This window comes from Vicugna pacos, chromosome 20 (assembly GCF_048564905.1).
Source record: "Vicugna pacos chromosome 20, VicPac4, whole genome shotgun sequence".
NCBI lineage: Eukaryota > Metazoa > Chordata > Mammalia > Artiodactyla > Camelidae > Vicugna > Vicugna pacos.
In genome coordinates this window covers 24,711,170-24,733,782 of record NC_133006.1, presented here as the reverse complement: position 1 = coordinate 24,733,782, position 22,613 = coordinate 24,711,170, and the positions used below count along the sequence as shown (strand labels likewise).

General features: G+C 49.9%; 1 protein-coding gene across 3 annotated transcripts; it reads right to left on the bottom strand.

Moving 5' to 3' along the window:
- Window positions 1-1,192: 1,192 nt before the first annotated feature.
- On the bottom strand, window positions 1,193-21,751 carry LOC102532732 (tripartite motif-containing protein 26). 3 transcript variants are annotated; one of them, XM_072945451.1, is made up of 9 exons: window positions 21,591-21,751; window positions 11,938-12,019; window positions 10,594-11,077; window positions 10,329-10,424; window positions 8,786-9,016; window positions 4,758-4,780; window positions 4,154-4,269; window positions 3,892-3,924; window positions 1,193-3,349 (listed from the first exon to the last, which is right to left on the bottom strand). In XM_072945451.1, exons 3-9 carry the CDS (start codon window positions 11,029-11,031, stop codon window positions 2,667-2,669), a joined length of 1,620 nt encoding a protein of 539 aa, XP_072801552.1. In that variant the 5' UTR covers window positions 11,032-11,077; window positions 11,938-12,019; window positions 21,591-21,751; the 3' UTR covers window positions 1,193-2,666. The 3 variants fall into 3 exon arrangements, with proteins under 3 accessions (XP_072801552.1, XP_015104301.1, XP_015104300.1); XM_015248815.3 differs by lacking the exon at window positions 11,938-12,019 and having other exon boundaries at window positions 10,594-11,194; XM_015248814.3 differs by lacking the exon at window positions 11,938-12,019 and having other exon boundaries at window positions 21,591-21,750.
- Between the last annotated feature and the right edge of the window lie 862 nt (window positions 21,752-22,613).

Sequence of the window (22,613 nt, the reverse complement as noted above, 5' to 3'; positions counted from 1 at the left end):
CCATATGTGCAGGTGTAGTTCATAAAAAACAACCTAAAATATGAATATAAAAATAACAGAAAAATATAAAAAAATTCAAAATAATCTGTTGAACAAATCTTGCCGGCAACCTTCTATACTAAGATGGCACTGTAAAATACACATTTTAATTATCTTCAAGGGTCTTGTATGCTGACACTTTATCTTCTACAGTTTATTTTGGGAGCATGACACTTATAAAACTCACTAAAGCAACAATGACTTGGAAGCATTAATATTTTGGCCAAATGGAAATATTGCCTATTTAATAACTATTAGCTTTTTATTAAACAATAATCACCTTTAAAAGTTTCAGAAATCTCCCATCATTGTATAAAAACTCTTTCCAAGAAAGGGCAGAGGGCATTTTGAGAATTATGAAATTATTTCATAAAGACTAGTAGTATATAATTTTAGGGGGCAATTCGTACCAATCAAAAAATTTTAAATTTCAAGAATATGCAAGGAATTATTGTCTCTCAGGATTCCAATGGGAGTTAAGAGACTATAATAATAATGCATGTCATTTCCAATAATCGACACACTTTGCACACATGTATTTAGAAAGAAAAAGTAAAATTTCTAAAAAGAGGAAACATCAATGAGTCCACAAACGAGAGTACAGGGAGGAAATGTGCTCTTTGCCACTAGTATGATCTTGGAGGTACTTTATGTAACCCTCCTTTTTCTACCTTTAAGATGGCAATTTAAAAAAATCAAAAGAGGACAGGAAATGGTCATATAGTTGAATGTACTGGAGACAGAACTGAATCTCTGTAGGTGACATTTCCTTTGGGGCAGTTTATTTTCCCAGGAAGGATTGTGGGTGTGTCGTGCTGGACGTCACCCTTCTCTTGGGAGCCCCACACTCCATAGACACGGGACCTCAGTGCAGGGCCGCCACTGCAGGAGAGGAAGAACAAGACGGAACCTTGGCAATGGCACGGAACCTTGGCAATGGCTGATGAAGTGTCCCATGGAAGGGCTCTTCTTTGGGGACTTCCAGAAATGGCATGCGTGTGGGAAGATGACAGTAAGCAAAGCTGCAGAGTTCTCAAAGACCCAGAAGGGGCCCAGGAGAGAAGCCCTGGCCCACCGCTGCCAGCGGAACCTCTTTGTAGCCACAGACCGCAAAGGTCTGGTAATATCTGAGTTATAGATGAATCGCAGGCTGTTTATTCAACATGTTTTTATTGAGCACCTACTCTGTGCCCAGCACTGCACTAGGTGCTATGGAGAATACAAGAGAAGTATAAGATACAGTATCCGCCCTCAAGGAGCTTATAAAACTAGAGGCAGAAATCAGATGTACATGACTCAGGCAGCATGTGAAATACACAGAGTGCAACTTCAGATGATGTCGAGGTGAAGAGACCACCGAGATCCACAGCGGCTGGGAACAGTCTCTTAGAGCAGGGGGAGGAGTTAAGACTGGCTAAGCTGGGTGCTGGCAGAGTGCTTGGGATGGATGAGGTCGAAGGCTGCGAGGTAATCTGGCTGGAGCAGGAGCTTGTGCCAAACGGCAAGCACTAGCGGAGCCTGGACAGAGACTGGGACGTGGGTTGGGCCCGCGGGCAAAGAAGATATGCTTTGATTCCTCTCTTGACATGAAGATTTGTGGGTTATTGAGGGGGGCGGCACCTGCTGCCTTCTCCTGGCACAGCCATCTTGCCCTCCCCAGCCCCGTTCCTGGGAAAACGGAACCTGGATGTTGAGTAGGGCCAGTGATGGAAGCTTAGTATCTTGCTGCAAAAACAGATCAGGGCTTCCAAGGCAGGACAGGTTTTGCTTGACTGGATATTTTCTTTGCCCTGGTGTTTTTATATGGACTGACAAGAGCAGGATACCCTGGATTCTTTCAAAAACTCTCCTCCTGAGGACCATCCCCTAGAGGTGATACTGTTACCCCAAAGCCGCATATATCCCGATCCCCACCTCAGCCCTTAGATGCTTTCAGGGAGGCCCTGCTCCCACTTCTGGAAACCCCACAAACTCAGCCCTGGTCTCAGAGAAGCATGGACTCTGGGCCTTACGAGGAGATGCCTTCCATGGGCATTCCAGGCGGCTTCAATGGCCTAGGACGCCTCCGTGGAATTCCACTCAGCTCATTTTCAACATTTTCATGTATGATTGACTCTGAGTTGGGAAGGCAGTAGGTGTGTTGAAAGTACCAGGGAAGGCAGGTGGCAGAAGTGGGCTTGGGCAAAGGGAAGATATGGGATTAGAGAAGAGTAAAATGGCCCTGGGTGTAGGAGTCAACTGGTCTTTCCTAAGAGCAGCTGGCATTGGATGCCGCACTGGGCAAGAAAATGCTGCCTTGCCTCTTACTGAACAAGGAGATGGCAGAGCTGGGTCAAGGGCCATGGGCAGGAGGGAGGGAGGAGACCTCAAGGACTTCATGGTCAGAAGTCAGCCTGGGAACCCCTGGAGGCGGGAGAAGAGCTTTAGGGCAGGATGGAGGGAACAGCACGGAGTGAGATCTCAAGGGGGCCACAGCCACAGGGAGGGGAGTGGCAGCAGACAGGGGGGTCCCACCTCTCTCCTGCTCTGGGTGCTCTGGCCAGGCACCTCCTCCCCTGCCACAGAGCACTGGAATTCCAGAGAAGTGAAGCATCTGCAGGTGTGGGGCTGGGAGCAGGAGTCGGGGCTCAGGGTCTCAGCAGGAGGCGTGTTCCGGGCCACTTGAGCCACAGGAAGGGCAGCAGGCGCCGGGTGAAGGTGGCAGTGAAGGTGTAGATGAGTTCTTGTGACTCTGCATTGGTGAAAGTCACGGTGCCCCCTTCGTAATCCAGGGCGATGCCCACTCTCCGGGGCCGCAGCGCCGGGAAGAGCTCAGCCTCGGGGCTGGTGTTGGCCCAGATGCCGGCCGAGGAGAGGCGCAGCGCCCACACGCCGTCCTCTGGCCGCAGGGAGAGGTCGCCCTTCCTTTTCACCGAGTCTCTGGCCACCCCCACCAGGCAGCTTTCCAGAACTTCCTCCTCCTCCTCCTCCTCTTCTTCCTCTTCATCCCCCAACGATTCCTCGTCCTCATCCGTTTCCCAATAGTCGTATCCGTCCCCGTAGTCGGCCTCCTCTTCCTCCTCCTCCTCTTCCCCCTCTTCCTCCTCGTCCCTCTCCTCTTCATCCTCGGACCAGCCCTCCCTCTCCACCTCCACCTCCCAGTAGACCTTGCCCCAGGTGAAGCCCTTACTGCCCAGCACCCCCGGCTCACAGTCAAACTGCTGCGGGTGCAGGTAAGCACTCTGGTACAGGCTGCTGTAGGTCACACATTTCCAGTCCTCCGACAGCTGCAGGTACCCACTGGCCGACTGTGGGTCCAGGGTGACACTCACTGTGGGGACAAAGGAAGAAGTAACAGTGTCATCAGTGGGCCGGGAGGGGACCCCCAGTCTCCATGGTGTCCATGGCAGGACTGCCACACTGCACGATCCAATGGGCTCTCTCCACACCTACGGCCACATGAACAGGCCCCTCGGGTGTGCGGTGCATGACCTGACGGCAGGGCGGAGGCGGAGGTCAGTGGCTGGGCCTGGGGCAGAGAGGCCTCTGGCCTTAGGAAGCCGTCCCAGTTTGCTCTGAATACAGGAGCCACGTGATAGGGCAGGTAAGAAGGAACTCAGTCTCAGGGAAAAGGACTCACCGTGGCAGGACCTCTGAGGACAGAATAACCAAACACGGGGCCGGAAGGGTCAGACTAGCAAGTGGGGGCCTCCAGTGCAGACTGGAGCAGCAGACTGGCCAGAAAATGCAAGGTGGGGGCTTTAGATGTGCAGCTGGTGTAAGAGAGCGGGCTACCTGCAGGCAGCAAGGCTCCCCGTGGGGAGAGTATTGTCTATTTGAGGGAAATCTGGGGATGACCCTTTAGATACTCACCTGTCTTATATTCCAAGTCTCTCAGCAGCCTCCCTGGGGAGAAAAAAAGGACAGTGACCCTCATGCAGTGACCCTCAAGCCCAGCAAACTTATGGGTCCTTTCTCACTTAGACAGTACTAATTTCACAACAAGGCTCCAGCCCTCAGATCCTAAGAAGAGAAAACAACCAGGAGACCTCAGAGGAGTGAGGGCAGAGAATCAGGCAGAAAGGAGCCGGCACCCTCTTCTTGAAGCAGCACCCATGCCCTCCCCAGTCCTCACCTTGGAATTCTCTCAGGCCTCGCTGCAGAGACAGAAGTTTATCTGAGAATTCTCCTGTCCTTTTTTTAACCACTCGAGCAATGGGTTTCCCAATCCAGAACTTCTTCCGTGGATACCTGAGAAGATGACAGACAAACCTGTTACTCAGATCTCCTTACATTACTCTCAACTCTCACACGTGTGGAGGGGGAGGGAAAGGTACGATCGTCCCCAGGTAACAGAAAGACAGGGCCTCAGAGACACTAAGTGAACTGCCCAGGGCTGAGCCAGGACTTACGACCATCAGCAGACTCAACATCCAGGGCGCTTCTGTCTGCCAAGCCACGCCCTACCCTTGCCACCCTGTCCCGTCACAGATACAGATCGTGGACCCAGGAGTTGGAGGTAACAGGGAAGTTGCTCAGGTACAGAGCAAGTCTCCGCCAGTTCTCAAGGATGTGTTCTTGCTTCCCAGGAGGGAAGGTCGTCAGGATGAACCATGGAGTACAGGTCCCTCTGGCCCCATATCACTCCCCATTAACTGAAATGGACCGTGGTCAAGGAACAGGGGCAAGGACACAGGAACAGGGAAATGAGGTGCACTGTGGAGAGGAAACTCTTGTACCTGTTTAAGAAGTCTCTGGTGTCCTGGAAGAGAAGACAGCATAAGCATCAATGTGACTCTAAGAAGACATCATTCATATGCATCAACACTATTAAAGACCAGGGATGCATCACTGAACAAAATAAATGCGGCCCCTCCTTATGGAGCTGACATTCTAGTGGCGGCACTGGATAAAACAACAAGAAAATAAAGTAAATAAACAAAGTAATCATAATGACAGAGGGAGGGCAGGGGATGACAGCCAACTTCTCTGAGAGGATGACACTTGCACTGAGATTTGAAGAAGGTGCTGGCCAGGTGAAGAATGGGAAGCAAGCAAGGTGGGAAGGGGCTTGGGAGAGGAGGCCAAATCATGCAGGACTGGACAGGCAGAGCAAGGAGTTCAAGTTCCATTCCACATTCAGTAGGAAGCCACCAAAGGGTTTCAAGTAGGGGAGTGCTATATGTGATCTGCTTTCCACACGGCTCAGACTCCTAAGTGTCCTCCAGGACCCATTTCCCCCTTCTTCCTTGTAATAACAGAACCCACGGAGTAATAGCTGGGCACAGGGCCACCCAGCAAGACTACATTTCCCAGATTTCCTTGTAACCAGGCCTGGTCATGTGACTAAGCTCCAGCCAACACTATGTGAAAGGAAGCAATGACTATAATTTTGGGGTCATGTCCTTTAAAAATAGAAATCCCATTCTACTTCCCTTTTTTCCTTGGCTCTATTTTGGATACAGTGGTGGTGAGCCCAACATTTGACTACGCAGCTCAGGACAACATCCCTTGAGGTGAGTGAAACTACCAGATGGAAGTAACCGGCTCTCTGGGTGACCGCATGGCAGCTGCCCTGACAGCTCTAGACTCCTCACGTCTGAATATTGTTTCCGGGAGAGAAATAACTTGCTTGATTCAGCAGCTGGCCAAATCCCAAGTGATCAATCAGATCAGAATGGGTTAAGGGAGGCAAGGCAGCGGGGACAGCAGGGGGTCAGTGTGGAGGCTGTTTTGTGGACCAGGTGAGAGCTAATGAAGCCTGAACTCACAGGAAGTCAGGGAAGCTGCACATTCCAGGCGTGTCTGAGACCCTGGGCACACTGGTGAAGGATAATCAAGGACAGGCAGTGACTTGAGCAGGAGGGAGGATGGTGTCATATAAGTGAAAGGACATGGAGAGGGGGTTCTTGTGAGATGCTGGTTGTTTCTCTTTTATGAGTCTAAAGCCTCCATAATATTCTGTTAATTTTTGCCTTCCTTTCACTCACTCCGCGAATGTTAATTAAGTGCTTCCTGTGTCTGGCACCACTCTAGAAGCCTGGGATAGGGCAGGGAAGAAAAAGAGACACAAATGCCTAGTAGGGGGAAGCAGAGAGCAACAATCAACACGACAAATCCATTACACTATGCTGTGATGGGGTGAGTGCTATAGGAAGGGGAGGAGCATGAAGGGGGACCAGGTGAGGGTGGGCGCAGCCTGGCCTCTTTGAGAGAGCGAGATTTGGGAAACAAATGGAACATCACCCAACTGTGGCTGCTGTGGACTGTTCCAGCAAGCCTCAGGAAGAACTTGGGGCTTTGCTCCAGGGGAGGCCATACAAGAGGTCAGAACTCCACCCACCCCAACCACGAAGCAACTGCCCAGGGACTGGCTGTGAGTTGCTGGCAAATCCGTCTAATCTGTCCGTCACAAGAAGGAAGTCCAAGCCGGCTTCAGAGGTCAGGGTGACAAATCTTGAGACAGGGTATGCCAACAACTCTGCCGAGATTCGTGGTATCAAAGGGCAAATAAAAGGGCAGTGGGAAGGTGGGGTCAGGGAGCCAAGGGGACATATTTGGTGACACAGGAGTTGCTAGAACAGAGAATGAAGCCCGTCTAAGGGTTAAAGGTTGTGAGGACCCGGAGCACCAGTGCAGGAACCCTTCTCCCAAAGGACACAGAAGGGGAGACTGGGGTGACCTGCAGCCTCACACAGGGCCTCCAGAGGGAAGCAACCTGCCCAAGGCTCCTGGACGGCCTCTCTCCCCCAGACGCCTGGGGCTGTCATGAAACAGGCCATCAGAGCAGAGGGGCTGGGGCAGGCGTCACGGCCACGCTGGGCATTAACAAAGAGTGCTCCCGAAGGCTGTTCACGGGTGTGGACGGCGACCAACAGCGGGAGAGGCAGACGTGTGACCTGCTACCATGCCCTGCAAGGCCATGCAGTGCTGAAGCAGGGGGGCTCCAGTGCCTCTCTGGCCTCTCTTATCCCCTAGTTCCCTTTAATGTCTTGATATTCCCGGTCCAGAGACCTTTCTTTCTTTTTCTATCATTGTTGTCAAAGGGCCTCTGTTTTTCATCTTTTGTCCCATTGCCTTTCCCTCTCACCTGTATTTCTCTACCACTTTTGGATCAGGGCCCCTGTCTTAATAGGGCCTGATTCTTACTGTCCATTGACAGTCAAATAATCTCTGGGGAAGTACTAGTGACAATTCAGGAGTTAGCTGTCCAGTTCCCCTGCCGCAAAAGCAAACGCAAACAAAACACAGATAAAACCCCCCAGCACCAAGACTTCTTGTCCTGGCTTTCGGCAGACACCCACTTCTTCTCCCTCACTCCTCCCACCCGGCCCCAGGGATGTCTTCAGTCTGAGTGGTCTTGGAGGCTCTTCTGGGTGGACTGGGGAGAAGCTCCCCTCTGGGCAGACGCAACGGGATCTCAGCCCCCCCAGCACCCCAGCTGCGTCCCTCTCTCTGTTCCAACAAGTGCACAACCACACGGTGGCGGCGGCTGCACGGAAAGGAAACCGGCAGCTGTGGGGAAAGGAAGGATGCACATCCCTGAAGGAGAAGGTGGGGGAGGGGGAACGGCAGCAAGTGACCCAGTCAGAGTTCAAGAAAGAAATTCAAGGGAACAGAATGGCATCTGGAGGAAAGGAAGGAGCCAGAGACATTTGGACAAAGTGAGAGAAAAGAACAGAAGTCCAGAGGCCCAGGACAAACGCTTCCACTCTCTGGCCCTCAGTGACTTCATCGGGGGTGCTGGCCTGAAGAGCTCTATGTCCCCGCCAGTTCCGATGCATGAGTCGGAATCCACAAGGGTGGAGAGGCAGGCAGAGGCTACCTGTCCCGGCACAGGTACCTGGAGGGCTCGCCTGACCATGTCTCCCCAGCGTCCCACTACAGACTGGCCCTGCCACTGGCCAGAGACAGCATTTTCCTAGGGGAGATCCTAGGTAGCTCCACTGCCGACAGGCCCAACCACCCCCAACCACGCAAGTGAAAGAGATTATTACGTAGGCCTTCTCCTGGCCCATGGGAGCAGAAAGATCGAGCATGCTCCCTCCAAAGGCTGCTGAGCCCCATTCAACGCAGTGTGACTCCTCTGGGAGGCTCCGGTGGAAGGAGTTGTGGTGTCACTTCAACTTGGCAACCTGTTCTCCAGTCCATGACTCCCCCTTTCGCAGCATCAAAGCCACCTCCTCCAGGAAGTGCTCCAGAGGCACCCTGCCTGCTCTCTACCTTTTTCTCTTGAGGGTAATTTCACAGTCCCAGAGAAAACCACGGCTGCCTCTGTCTTCCTTCACCAGCTGCCCATCCCCTCCAGACCCTCTGGGTCCTTGAGAGAAGCCGCCATTCAGCCTTCCCTCAGCCACCCCAACCCTATAGGCTTCTTCACCTCCAGAACCATCAAGAGCTTCCCCTGGCCCAGTGTCTGCCAGTGACTTGTTAGAAGACAGGCTCGTGATGGCAGTGATGAGGGTGGAGGATAGTAACGAATGTACTAGTAATCTTCCCTTCCATTGCTACAGCACTTTTTAATATTTTAAACTTTTTTTTTGGTGGAAAATTCACTTTTTGAAGTGACACCATGCCAATTATCTCATCTTATGCTCATGCAACCACTGGACTAAGTGGCGGGAATAAGGATTATCATCTCCATGCTTCAGATGAGAAAACTGAGGCCCCGAGAGGAAGTGCCTCTCCAAGGTCCTGCAAGTGAGGAGCAGGGCCGTAGGTCTTGGCCCTGCTCTCCGGGCTCCCTGCCCCCGGGAAGGTCTCTCACCTGCATGAGCTCTGCAGCCGGCTGCTGTGCCTTGCCCTCCAGCTCGGAGATGACCAGCGCCAGCCGGGCCAGCTCCCCGACGCCCCTGGTCTTGTACTTCTCCCTGCCCTCTGTGAGCTCCTGCTCCAGCTTCGCCAGCTGGTCCAGCAGGTGCTGCTCCCGCTCCCTCAGGAACTGGTGGCCCTGCTCAAACTCAGCCACGATGCACTGCCTCTGGTCCTGGAGCTTCTTCTGCAGGGGTGGGAAGGGGGAGAAGGGGTGACGCCTCCACCCCGGGGTGGACTATCCCTCCAGGATCTGGTGCACAGGCTGGCTCTTGGCTCCGAGCTACCTCCGTTCATGAATTCTACACTGTTTGGGCTGGAAGGGGCTTTAGAGCACTCCTGGGCCGACCTTCTTTCCTCAAAGACACAGTAAGTCCATCAGTTCAGTTCCCTCAGACACCACGGGACTGGACCCCTGACTCCACCTGCCACTGATCTGTTCTAGGTAAACCAGTATGTTCTGGGGCCTTCTGAGGAACATTGCAAGCCAACACACTTTTCCCTCCTGGATACCAACTGCTGTGAGTTGCCTCTTCCAGGAAGTTTCTCTTGATAAACTTCATCTGAGCCTGACCAATCCTCTCTTCAGCATCCCTCCTCCATTATGTATAAAGTTCTGTGTGTGCGCCCCATCCCTAACATGTAAGACTCTATCCTGTTTCCTCAGTGAAACTGGAACGTCTGTGCTCAGGGACCATGTCCTTTACTGCCTCCGAGTTTCCCTGCCGCGTCCAGCCAGGGATCTGGTCAGCATCCTCGGTTCTCTCACTGACTAATTAATATTGGGCTGGAGGCGTCCTTGCACAATGAGGGCCTAGAGGTACTCCCTGGTCCTGGGCCACCTCCCGCTTCACTCTGTCTCTCTCCCAGTGCCTAACAGGTCACTGCTGGGACTGGCCCCAACATCCCTCCATAGTGCCTACTTCCCCAACTGACTCTCCCCCAGAAAATTGGAATCCTCTTATCAGATTTCCCCCTCTGATCCCATCTCTAATCAAGCACACACATGCTGCCTCTGTTTTCTAACTACTGGCGACCACAGGCACAGGACTCACTAGACACAGTGTCCTCAGAGCTGGTCAGGCCTGGCCCAGCCTACCTCTCTCAGTTCTTACCCTGGAGCCAGCTCCGACCTTCCAAACCCTTGGCTCCCCTGCGCTCTCAGGAATAGGTCTTTCTCCCTCTCTTTGAAGGAAGAACCAGGCTGGGCCTTACTTGGTTCCCTGCACTCTGGCTCTGCCAAGCAGACACGGCCTGCAGCAGAGTCACAGAAGGAGAAGGACCTTAGCTGGCATCCAGGCAACCCACTCACTCGTGAGACGAGGAAGTGGGCCCAGAGCACAGAGCCCAGACTGGCAGGGCTTGAGCCAAAGCCCAGGCCCCCCGGCTGCCAGTCCAGTCAGGGCTCCGTCTCCCAGGGAGCCGGGCGCCCCGCAGCCGGGCCTTGGGAGCTCCTGCTCCTCTCGGCCTCAGGGCTTTCCCTCTACGGCCTCACTTACCAGCGCAGCCAGGATATCAGCTTCTCCCTTGGCCTGAAAGCCCTGAATTTTGTCTCTGTCTCGCCTTAGGGTACTCAGGTGGTTCAGGATTTTTTCCTGTAGAAAGACAAGCAGTGGGGACAGGTGGACGCTCTGGCCTGAGGCAGGAGGGAGGACTCGGCCGGTCCTCGGAAGCAAGAAGCCTTCAAAGGGGTCTGAGCCGGGCCTGGCCTCTGGGTGGATGCCGAGCAGAGCATCCCGCCCTGCGGGGGTGAGGAGGGCTTACCCTGTGGGGCTGGGCGGCCTTCTCCACCAGGACGGCCGAGTGGGGCCTGTGCTCCCGGGACTCCCGGCACAGGACGCACAGCAGCTGCCCGTCGTCCTCGCAGTAGTAGTGCAGCTTCTCCCGGTGCCGCGCGCACAGACGCGGGTCCGGCTGCTCCTGGGCCGCCTCCCCTGGCTGCCTGCCCTTGTCCACTTTCAGCCGCTCAATGTTCTCCACCAGGCTGGCCAGCTGCCATACGGGCCTGATGTTCTCCTTCTTAAAAGGCTTCTTGCAGAGGGGGCAGACGGGGCGGCCCCCTGAGACAGGGCGGATGTCGGTGGTACAGCTGCGGCAGAAGACGTGGCCACAGTCAATGGTCACCGGGTCCCGCAGGTAATCGAGGCAGATGGAGCAGGTCACCTCCTCTTCCAGGCTCCGCAGTGGTGCTGACGTGGCCATGGTGTCCTTAGCTCAGAGGGGTCCCTGTTCGCTGGTGGGACTTCTCCTTGGAGACCAGACATGGAGTCAAGAGCAGGCACAGCAGGGGAGCAGCAGTGGCAGCCTCGTACAGGGCTGCCAGCTCCAGTGACCAATCTGTCACTCGACAGACGCTGAGCAGCTCCTACAAGGCTCACACAAAATCAGAGCGAGAGGACCTTACCGATCCTCAAGTCCAACCGCTCATTTTACAGATGAGGAAACTGAGGCCCAGAGAAGGGAGAGCAGGGCTGCCACCAGCCCAAGCTGTGCTGTTGGAAAAGCACTCCTACCTCAAGACCCTTTCCTTCCATCTGTTGGGAAATTGCTCTAATGTACCAATTATGACAAAATAAGACACTAGATAACTAGCTGGAAAATCGACATAATATACAAATCTGCAATGTCTGTTACATACACAGCGATGCCTTACTTGTGCAGTGCACAAGCTGCTCAACTCTTCATGGGGGGCCCTGACAGAGTTAAAAGATTCCTTTGTTTGCCCTCCAGATTTCGGGGTCTAAGAGCTAAGCGCACTGAGGTTCTTTATCAAGACTCAAGAAGCATCAAGAGCCTGACTTCCAGTGTCCTCCTTTATAGATGTTTCCCCGGGCTGTGCTGAAGTTTTTGACTTGGTTCACTTTCCCGGGAACGCTGGTCTCTACCTAGACCCAGCCTGCCGGCAGAGCATGGCCTGGCCACACTGGACTCATTCTCAGCTGTGACTCCCCCGTGTAGCTGGCTTGGCTACTGTGCTGCCAATAAAGGCGACTGAAACTAATGTGGGAGGAATCCTCAGGTAGTTTGTGACTGTGATGTGCTGATGAGGGCTTAGCCCTCACAGGGAGCCCAGAAGCTGAGCACAGAGAGGACTTTAGTCCTGTTTACCTTTGCAGCCCTGGCCCACTTCCTGTTTGAGGTTCAGGAGCCTCAGCACACTCAACCCAACTGCTGCCTCCTGTCTCCAACTCTGTGTGACAAGAGAGAACCCATTTAAGTACTCTGAGCCTCAGTTCATCCATCCATAAAATGGGGAGAGTGATACTTACCTTCAAGGGTTTTTAAGTGGGTTGAGTAAAGGAATCATGTTGAAAGGACTAAGCATAAGCACGGTACAGAGGAGAATCTAAGAGAACCCAGAACCCTTGGCTCCCAAATCTACTCAGAGCACAAGTAGAGCAAGAGCAGAAATTTAAAGCGGCAGCAAGAGAGGAAGTGAGGGTGCACCGCCATAGTGACACACGTGCTCCCGATTTAAAGCAAACGCGGGCCTCGTGGGGCAGGGGCTGGGGCATCTGCTCTGCCACAGACCCACAGAAAGCAACTCGTGGGAAGACAGCCGGCAGCCAGGGCGCGCAGGTAACTGCGAGGCTGGAATGAAGCCCTTGGAACCCCAGGCAAATCAATATGATTACTGATCATGTACATGAAAGTCCATTACAACCGAGTTCACTGGCCATCGAGTTCTTTCACTGCAGTGACATGAATGAGCTAGAAATAAAGCCCCAAAGAGAAAACAACACAGGAATACAAAGTCTACTTCTTGAGGCTCTAACGCAGCACTGTTAAAGTGCTTTATAGAGTAAAAGTTCTGTACAAATGTAAGGGCTTCATGGCTGACGGAAGCTCTGATGGATTTGGAGATGAGCGACTTTAAGAGATGTAATGAGTGTAGAGAAGACATGTACCCACAAAGCTCAAATGAAAGAATTAAGGAATTTAACTGGCAAATGAAGGTAATAAAGTTTTTAGAATGTTAGTACTACTAGTAAAATCCTAGGAAATGCCAGGTCCGACTCCTTGGTTTCACTGTTGAAAAAGTAAGTCTGACCCAGCACTTTCAGGTGACACAGCCTGACACAGGGTTGGGACAGAGGAAAGGGCCACAGTGCTGGTGATTCCTGTGGGCGTTGGAGTCCTTCACCAGCTCCGTTTGCTGAGGGGCTTGGAAGTTCAAAAACTTATTTGTTTCTTTTGTTGTTGTAGGGGGACAGCATGTGTTATCTTTGGGGCTGGGAATTTAATTCTGTTGCAAGTTATTGGAAGAATAAAAAGGACTATCAAGAGCTCAGCTACAGCTCTCTGTCCATACAAAACCTGACACAGTCAGGTGCCCTCATCACTTACAGCAGGTGATCTTCACCCAGCCTCCATGCTGGGCTTTGATGAACTTCTAAACCCCCGACACTACATGAAAATGATCGGGCGCAGGGGTTATAGCTCAGTGGCACAGCACGTGCTTAGCATGCATGAGGTCTTGGGTTCAATCCCCAGTAACGCCATTAAAAAAAAAAAAAGACTGCATACGTACTAGATGAACAAACCTGTCTAGGGATTATAGAAGAACACTGGTAAATAAGTGTTGGACGGATAATAGAATTAGAAAAACACCATCTTGCAGTTCCCATTATAATAAGATCATCAACAGATGCTAAAACCGTGAGGTGAAAGGTACTAGGCGACAGGACTGTCCCATAGTGCCAAAGTACCACCCAGTAGGTTACTCCCTAATGTACACTGATAAGGAGAGACCTGGAGGTGGCCTTAGTCAGGAACCAAATCCAGCATCGCTAATAGAGGGACAAACTGGCATACATTCCCCAACGTGGCGCCATGTGAATTGCACATTACCCTTGAAGTAGTCCTGCCAAAAATGTTTGACGTGGATGAATCTAATCAAGTCTTTCATCCTAACTTCCAGTTTATAGAAAATATGAGGGACAGAGGAATGAGCGAAACTACACCATGAGGAAACAATCACATAAATTCAGAATAAGCAAATGTCATAAGAAATAAAACAGGGTTATTCTTGATTTTAAAAGACTAAGGAGAAATAACAACCAAATGCAAATACCTTGATTGGATCCTGGTTTTAAAAAAACTATAAAAACAGTTCGGGGACAATTAGAGGAAATTTGACAAAAGACTGGGTATTGGATCATATTAAGAAATGGTTATTGACTTTTAAGGGCATTTATTGAAGTTAGGTCTGAGAATATCCGTATTTTTAGGCAATGCATGCTGTAATATTTAGGACTATAAGACCACAACTTAACTTTTCAATGGTTCAATAAAATAAAATAAAAAGTTTTCTCAGGAGAGGGGCTAGAGTTTTCCATCCTTCTTAAAAGAATCCATACAAGGGCCTGTAACTACCAAAGATGTTGAAAATCACTTGACACTTGCAGAAGCTCAATACAGAGGCACTGAACAAATGAATGGATTCAGAGGGAGTGAAGGCAACACTAACTGTATGTGCACTTGTTTGAGAGTCTGCCTGAACGAGACAAACAAAACATACACAGTCCATTTCTATGTTCAGTCCCATTACTTGGTTATATAGGCTCCACCTTGAACACAGAACACATATTGAAGACGGCTTACTATAGCATTGCTGAATACATGCAAGAACTGAGGTGCAAATCTGTGGGTTGAATTCAGGGTCAAGTTTGGGCTCTAACCCCACACCCAGGTGACTGATGACTTCTTAGCAGCAGCACTTACATGGGACCCACCTTATCTGCCACTTACACATCCTATGTCATTTAATGATCAGGATACTCTTCGGAGGATACTGAGGCTCAGGGATAAGCACCTTCCCAAGAGCGCACAGCAGTGCCTGGTGCTGACGCCTCAGCCCAACCCACGCCACTCTCTTCTCTGCCCAGGCAAACTGGAAAGCGGGTCAAATACCAGCCCCTTTGTCAGGAAGCTCCGATGAGGTCATCCCAATAGAAGGGCTTTGTCAGCTGAAGAGTGCTGACGGAAGTAAAGGGGCACGTAGCACTGCTGACACTGACCAAAAGCACCCTGGCCTTAGATACGACAGAAAGCGGGGTTCGAGGATGAAACGGACCTGAACAACTGCTCCCCACCCCACATCCAACCCTTTTGAGCCAACACAAAACTGACCCTCTCCCTAAACCCCTCCCCAGCTGACCAAGCTCCCCCAAGATTCTGCCCTTTCTGCTTTTGTGCCTTCAGCATATTCTGATTATCTCAACAGGTTTGGGGGAAAATAAGGGGTAAAATTCTCATTATCATCTCCATTCCTGGCTATTGGGTGGACAGAAACCACAGAAAGCCAGAGCCAGAAAAAAACCTTAGAGACGATGTGGTCCACCCTACGCCCTTTACCCAAATGAGAATCCCAAGGAAGTCATTTCAGGAGTTACCTTGTACCAGAGGCCACACACCCCTGCTCTAGGATGGACGGGTCTTCTGTCCCTTCAATAACCCAGAAGCTGGTTGCATTTCCCCAGAACCAGGCAGAACTGGAGACACTCCCAACCTTCCAGAGTTCCCCTTGCCCCACGATTCACCTGTCCCCGACTACTCTCCGGGTGTTGTAAATACCTGCTCTGCGTATGTCAACAGGCTGGCGGAGGTGACACCACATATTTCTGGCAGCACAGTCAGGATGTGGATGTCATGCGCAATTCTTTGCTGTGAGAACCACTGCGAGCTGCAAAAACTAGCTGAGGGAAGCATCACCGGGAATGCCACACTTGGTAAGGGACAGACCCCTCCAGCCCCTGCAGTGCACTCTGGCCTCCAGGCTGCTTCTCAAGTCCACATGTGAGGCTCCAAACAAGGAGCCCTTCTTCCGTGTAATCCCAAAGCACAGCCTCGGGCTCCATGCCCCATGGGAACCCCTTAGGGTTCAAAGGGCTCTTGGGGCTCCAGATTAATCCTCACTTCTTAGGCTGAAACAAGCAAATACTCCTAGAAATGAACTTCTGTGAGACACCGCTAACAAAGCCAGAGAGCACAGAATTCAGGGCGAAAAGCGAGTGATCTGGATCTAGATACTAGGAGTGCCTGTGCCCCTGCTGATGACACCAAAGGCCTTGACTCCCCAGATTTTCAAGCCTAGTTGTGGGTGTGGGCTGGTCACCAGGCCATCTCAGGAGATAGTGGACAGTGCATTCTTGAGGTCACACGTAGGTTACTTTTCCCCCATAGGGCCGAACATCAGCGGTGCTCTGAAGCACCATGCAGGCCACGCAGAGACAAGCTCTGCATAGTCAGGGTGATGGTGGCAGCAGCCACTGGGAGGTGATGGGACAAGGCTTTAAAGTGCCTCTGAGGCTTTTAAGGAGAAGGCTGTCATCATTCATTCAATAGCTGATGATACTTTTGTGTGACTACTAAGTGACAGGCACTGAGGATACAGCAGAGAACAAAAATGGGAAAATCCCTGCCCTCCCAAAGCTTACATCTAGTGAGTATAATTACTCATTTAACACCAGCTTTTCCCACCACGTTTGGACAGAGACTGCATCCGCCTCATCCCCAGAATCTAGCACAGTGCCTGGCACAGAGGAAACAATAAAAACTGGCTGAGGAAGTGAATCAAGTCCAGGCACAGAGCCTGCAAAATGCTTCCTAAGTGTCTGCTGAATGAGTGCAAGCAATCTCAGCTGCTTGCCCCTTCCCTCCAGCAAGATGGGAAAGTACTAAGAGGCGATTTCTTCAGATTCCCCGCAGCAGCGAGAACAGTATCCCCCTGCCATCACCTGCACAACACCACTCACAGTATCCCAGGTTTGGCTCCAGGAACGCACAGAAACCAGGAGAGAAGAAAAAGCTGTGTCCCAGGAAACGGTTGCTTTGGAATAAATTATTAACAGTGATAATCGCTCCTTCCCTCTTCTTCAGTTTTGTACTAGGTATGCACCCATGAACAATACAGCTTAATTTTCCTGGTTTTGAGCTTCAAATGAGTGGAATCATATTGCATTTGGAGGGGGGAGGGGCTGCCAACATCACACTTGTAAGGTTCATTCATGTGATTGTAAGCCGATTTTGTTTCTGACAATTACATAATTCTACTTCTGATGTAGCCTACTTCTCATGGCCCCGAGTTGTTACCAGTTTGGGACAATCACAAACACTACTCTGTAAACATTTCTGCTCAAGTGCCCTAGTAAATACGGGCAAGTAGGATGCATCCTCAACTGGACTGTACCAGGCCAAACTGCTTCGAAAGCGGCTGTACCAGTGTATGTCCCCATCAGCAGGCTACAAGCACCCACGCTGCTCCGTGGTCTCACCAACACCTGATATTGTCACCTTTTACATTTTCACCACAGTGACTATAGTAAATAACTGTACTGCATATTTGAAAGCACGTAGGAGAGTGGCTCTTGAGAGCTCTCAATACAAGAAGAAAACATTTTGAAACTATGGTGACAGATGTTCATAGGACTATTGTGATCATTTTGCAATATACACAAATACCAAATCTTTATGTTGTATACCTAAAACTAACATGTCAATGATGCCTCAATTTTTAAAAGTTAAGTAATAGATGCTTTATACTCTAAAAAAAAAAAACTGCCTATCTAGTGAATGAGAAATAGAATCCCATTGTGTGTGTGTGTGTATTTAATGCTTTAAAAAAAATAATAGAAAGAAACAGCATGAAAGGCCCAGTAACAGGCCAGGGAATCAGCCCTACAGCAGTAAATCAGATACTGTGCTCTTAATTCAACGAATAATTGCTGTAAATGTTTATCTTTGGGGGGGGGGGTCTGCCGGGTTTCATTCTTCCTTCTCCTGCCGACTTTACCCAGTTCCTTTCTGGGGATCATGTGGTCAGGGTGGAGCTCCTTCTCAGCTCAAGGGTGGAGCAAGAGAATGAGCCTTAAGCACCCCTGGCCACAGTGCTTGTTTCAGGGGTAAGAACATGATTCAGTTACATCCAGTAACAAGGAGACCTAGCTGAGAAAAGGGGCCAAAAAAAGATTCTTGAAAACTTTTTCTCGAGACCTTTCAAGAAGTGAGGTCATATGGTTTGGAGCTGCTAGAACAGCTAGCCAGAGGGTTAGCATGTTTGAGAATGAAGCCAACCCAGGGATAAAGTGAAAGAAACCAGGTCCTGATGGCATCTAGTGAAACCTGTATCGAGCTGTGCCTGAAGCTAGCCTACCCTTGGACTTTTGTGTCCCTGGAGCTAATAAATGCCTTTTCTGCCCAGCCAGCTTGGACTTGTCTATTATCTGCAAAAAATCAAACAAACAAAAAAACGCTACCATATATACCAGAGGAAGTTGTTGAAAGTTATTAGGCTGAAATATACAAAGAGCTTATGCAGGAAAATCAGTCTCTTTATTTAGACAATGTCTTGTGGCCAAGGTAGACACCAAGTGGCAGGTCTGTTCTCTCTCTGGGCCCCACAGGTAGAATATGACCTGCCAGGACATGACAAATCTCCAACCTGCTCTCAGCCATCACGGCCCCTCTCCATAACGCCTAGAAATTGTGAATCTTCTTCCACCCCAGCTGCCATTCTAACCAAAGCCTTCAGTGAAGAGTCCTGGGTTGGCATGAAAATTCAGATTATCACCCAGCCTCAGCTACTCTGCTGTGCAGGTCGGGGCTAGATTCTTGACCTTTCTGGGTCTCAATATAACCATGAAGAAATGCAGTTGGGAGGACACATCCAAGTGATTCACAGGACAAACTGAAATAAAGGTTTGGCAAGTGCATCAGCATATTTACTGTGCAACATAGTCACTACTGTAATCAAGAGCCACTAAGGCATAATAAACATAGACGAAATCCTTGGATCAGGCATCCCAGTTTTATTGTTTGTTTGTTTTTACAATCTGCTGTCAGGCAGGAAAAAGTCAGTTTATCAAATTTAGTTTCTTCAAGTGAACTCAACATCTATGAGTGAGTGGAATAGAGATATTCTAACCATTCATTCCTTGGAGAAAGGAAGGCCCTAAGCCTCCAGCTAGGGAGTTACCACTTTTCACCAAATTTGAGATACCCTTGTGGTTATATGTTAGCATCTTTGAAATGTGATTACTGGCATGCCATAATTTAACTAGCAAGACATTTTTTCTACGTGGAACATAAAATAAATGATGACATCTCGGATTCGATGAAATGTAGCAAAGCCTGCCAGGATCGGCGAACACATGGATCTCATCCAGTCACTCTCCTGCTTCAAAACTCCTAACTGAGGTCAAAACTGCACAGCAGGGCCCCTATCATCTGGCCCCCACTTACCCATCTAGCCTGGAATCCTACCTCAGCCTAATGCTAGATACACTGAATTGGAAAGACAGCTCCTTCTTCACCGCCCCCAATCCCACCCTCGCTCTAGTACATGATCTACTCAGTCCCAGCTTATCCTTCAAAGCTCAAATCAGATCTGCCCCCTTATCTATGAGGTACTTCTTGTGCCCATCCCACCTCCAAGCTGAATGAATCTCTCCCTCAGGAAGCTCCTGCAAACACTGCATTACATTATTAGTGCTATCACAGCACTGTCACACCGCTTCCTAATTGATACTTCTACCCATCTTTCTTCCATCCAGAATGTGAACCCATGGGTCACATCTCACTGATCTTTTCATATCTCCAGTGTCGGGCACAAAGTCTGTAAATGTTCAGGGACTAAATGCTATCCCATGATTCCAGAGCCCCATTTATCATCTTCATTCTCCCCGACCACGCTCCCCTTCCCACTTTACAATCTTGCTTCAGCAGAAGGCTCCAAGGGCTCCCCTCAGATTAGTCACTCCTGGCCACAAACATTACCCAGATCAACATATAGTGTTGGGGAAAGGTCAACACTGCATTTCTACCAAACTGGCAAGTTTTAATTCACCCTGGTTGCCAGCCAAATTAAGCCTTTGTTTTCCAAAACCTTTCTTCCCTTCTCCGTGTCTTTTCTATTCTGGTCCTGGGGAGGTCTAAGTCTGAAGTCACCCCAAAAAGCCTCAACTCAGTCTCTCTTCTGCAGTTCAGTGTCTTCTGTAGCAGTCACCCCAGTCTGAGCATAGCCTGTCACTCCCTTTGGGGTAAGTGGCATCTAAGAAGTCATCTGTTGCTCTTGGGCCTCACTTTCCTTACTGCTTAACGAGGTAAGAATAACAACGTCTTGTCAAGTTCGCTGGGCTGTTTGAAGTTCAAGCAAGGTCACTAAGTGAAAGTGTTTTCAACAGCAAAAAGATCTATAGAAATATATGCTAGAAAGGAGCAGGGGAGCCAACTTCAAAGAGCTCCCACTGGTTAAAGTTGCAACAAAATGATGTAGTACTGGATTATAACCCAAATTATAAAATAAATATCCATGAGCCCACAGTGATACAAAAAAATGACTAAGTAAGTTAATAAATAAGGCGAAAAATACACATCTTCCATGAAGAAAAATTCCAAATAATATATGTACAGAGTTGCCCTTAAGGAAGGAAGAGCATACTCCCCACTCCTTAGGTTCGGCTGCACATAATTTGACTACTTTCCAAAGAATACAGTATGAGGGGTAGGAGTGGGGAATAGTTACACTATCTCAGCCAGGTGATCAAGGTCAACATCAAGCCATAAAGCATGTTCCCTTGATGTGAAGTGATGAAAACGGCAATCTGCCTCTGTGGTCCTCCCCTTAGTAACCTATATGCCCAGTCTTAGGAGAAAAACACAAACGAATTCCAAGAGGGGCAGCCTATATAATATAGGTGGTGGGTATTCCTCAGAACTCTCAATATCATTAAAAACAAACAAAATCTGAGAAACTGCCACAGCCAAGCGGAGCATTATGAAAAGTAGTTGGTATGTGGTAACCAGGATGGGATCATGAAACAGAAGAAGTACTTAGGTAAAAACAAAGGAAATCTGAATACATTATGTATGTTAACCAATTATAGTGTACAATCGTGATTTTACATATTCATCATAGCTCATTAATTTTAACAAACGTTCTATACAAATGTAAGATGTTGAATGGGGAACAGGTTTGGGGTATATGGGAATTCTGTACTATCATCACAATTTTTCTATACATCTAAAAATGTTCTAGAAAATAAAGACTTTTAAAAAAAAAGAATTGCAATTTGAGGAATATTTAAAAAGTCTATTTTTTAAAAAAAGCTGATTCTTTAAAACTGGGTGGGGGACACTCTAGGGATTATGGTTTTAGCTAACAGCTAAACAGGAGGCTCAGGCACAGTCCTTGACAGTGATATTCGTTGTAAGTATGAATGAATGTGGTGTCAAAATCTGGAATATACTGGGAGTTTGCCTTGCATTTGCTCCACTAAGATAAATTTACACGCTTTTTAAAGGCCATATAGGGAGAAAAGCAGCAGGGAAAATGCTAATGTGCTAACGGGCTGGAAGAGGGAGTGAATGCACAGCTCCAAGTATACGTGGCTAAACCGGTTTATTCTGACCAAATTAAAAAAAAAAAAAAACCACCATGACTTTGATGGTGGAACCAGACTGGCCGTCTACTCGGCTCCAAGAAACGAGACCGTCATCTGGGCCCGCTTACTTCTGCCTCTAGAGACAAGAATGGATCGGTGCCTGAGTTGGAAACTGGAAAGCGAGGAAGACCCACGAGGAAGGAGCGAATGGAGGCCCAAGCAAGCAGGAGGATTAGACTGGGAGGGAGGACGCGGCGAACTTCACCCTTCTCCCGAGCCCGCCCCGCGCGCGGCCCGGCCGCGTTCGGTCGCCCGGACCCCGGGGCGCGTGTGTGACTGCTGCTTTGCTGCATTTCTCACCGGGCGCCCCCTACTCACCGGTCCCCAGCTCCGGGCCGCCAATCCCGGGCCGGGGTCGCTTCTTTCCCGCGGCGGTCAGTTCCGGGTCGCGCGCCACCGCCAGCACCCAACGCGACGGCGCGCCCCCGCCCGGTAATCTCCGGGCTCTACGGAGCCCTCCACCGAGATTTCCCCCAGACCAGCGCCCGGATTGGCCCCTGCCGAACGCCGTCTCCCAATGGGAACTTTAGTCCCCTCTACGTCACTGATCACTGGGCAAATCCCCGGGCTGCCGCTGGGGGTGGGGCAGCAGCGGCGGAAAGGAAACTGAAATCGTTCTGAGCCCAGGCTTCGAGACTGCAGCAGCTCGAGTTTGGCGCGTGGTGCGCGCTCCCGCGCTCCTAGGTGGAAGGGAAGCGTATTTTGAGGCCTAACTAGACCCCTCTGTAGAGCTCTGGGATGCCAGAATCCACCCACTCCTCCCTATTTTAGCGGGTCTGGACCAGGGTCTGAGGGTGCTTGGCTGCGAAGTGGCGCTCGCCAGGTGCTCAGCATTAAATAGGACTCCCTGCCCACAAAGTGGCCTAAATTTCCTTCCTGGACCAGGAAGGATCTTAGCAAGCAGATAGCCTCGGGGGACTATTTGCATCAACATTAACTACCATTTCCCATTCGCCTAGATGAGTAGGGAGCTTTACATAAAAGATCTTTAAACCAGGCAGGCATTATTGTCCCCATTCAACAGAAGGGGAAACCGAAGTTCCAAGACCTTGTGTCTGGGCTGTTTCCCTCTTCGGCGCTGGCTTCAGAAACCACAGAGGCCAAAAAGCGAGCGGGAACTTGGGTTCCCAGGGTCCTCAATGGGGAGATTTCCTAGAGGCTCCATCATTTTCAAGTTTTTGAAAATTATACTTTGACAATACATTGCATTTTATTATTATGTCTTTTAATCCTTTTAGTTACAGCAACTACTCTCCCTTTAGTTTCATGCTATTAATTTGTTACAGAAGTCAGTTCGTTTATTCCGTAAAATATTACACATTCTGAATTTCTCTGATTTCC

Coding starts and splice junctions, on each gene's coding strand:
- LOC102532732 (XM_072945451.1), bottom strand. CDS start 11,031: ATGGCCACGTCAGCACCACTGCGGAGCCTGGAAGAGGAGGTGACCTGC. Junction 9,017..10,328: donor CTGATATCCTGGCTGCGCTG/GTAAGTGAGGCC, acceptor CCACCCCTGCAG/AAGAAGCTCCAGGACCAGAG. Junction 4,781..8,785: donor CGGCTGCAGAGCTCATGCAG/GTGAGAGACCTT, acceptor CTTCTCTTCCAG/GACACCAGAGACTTCTTAAA.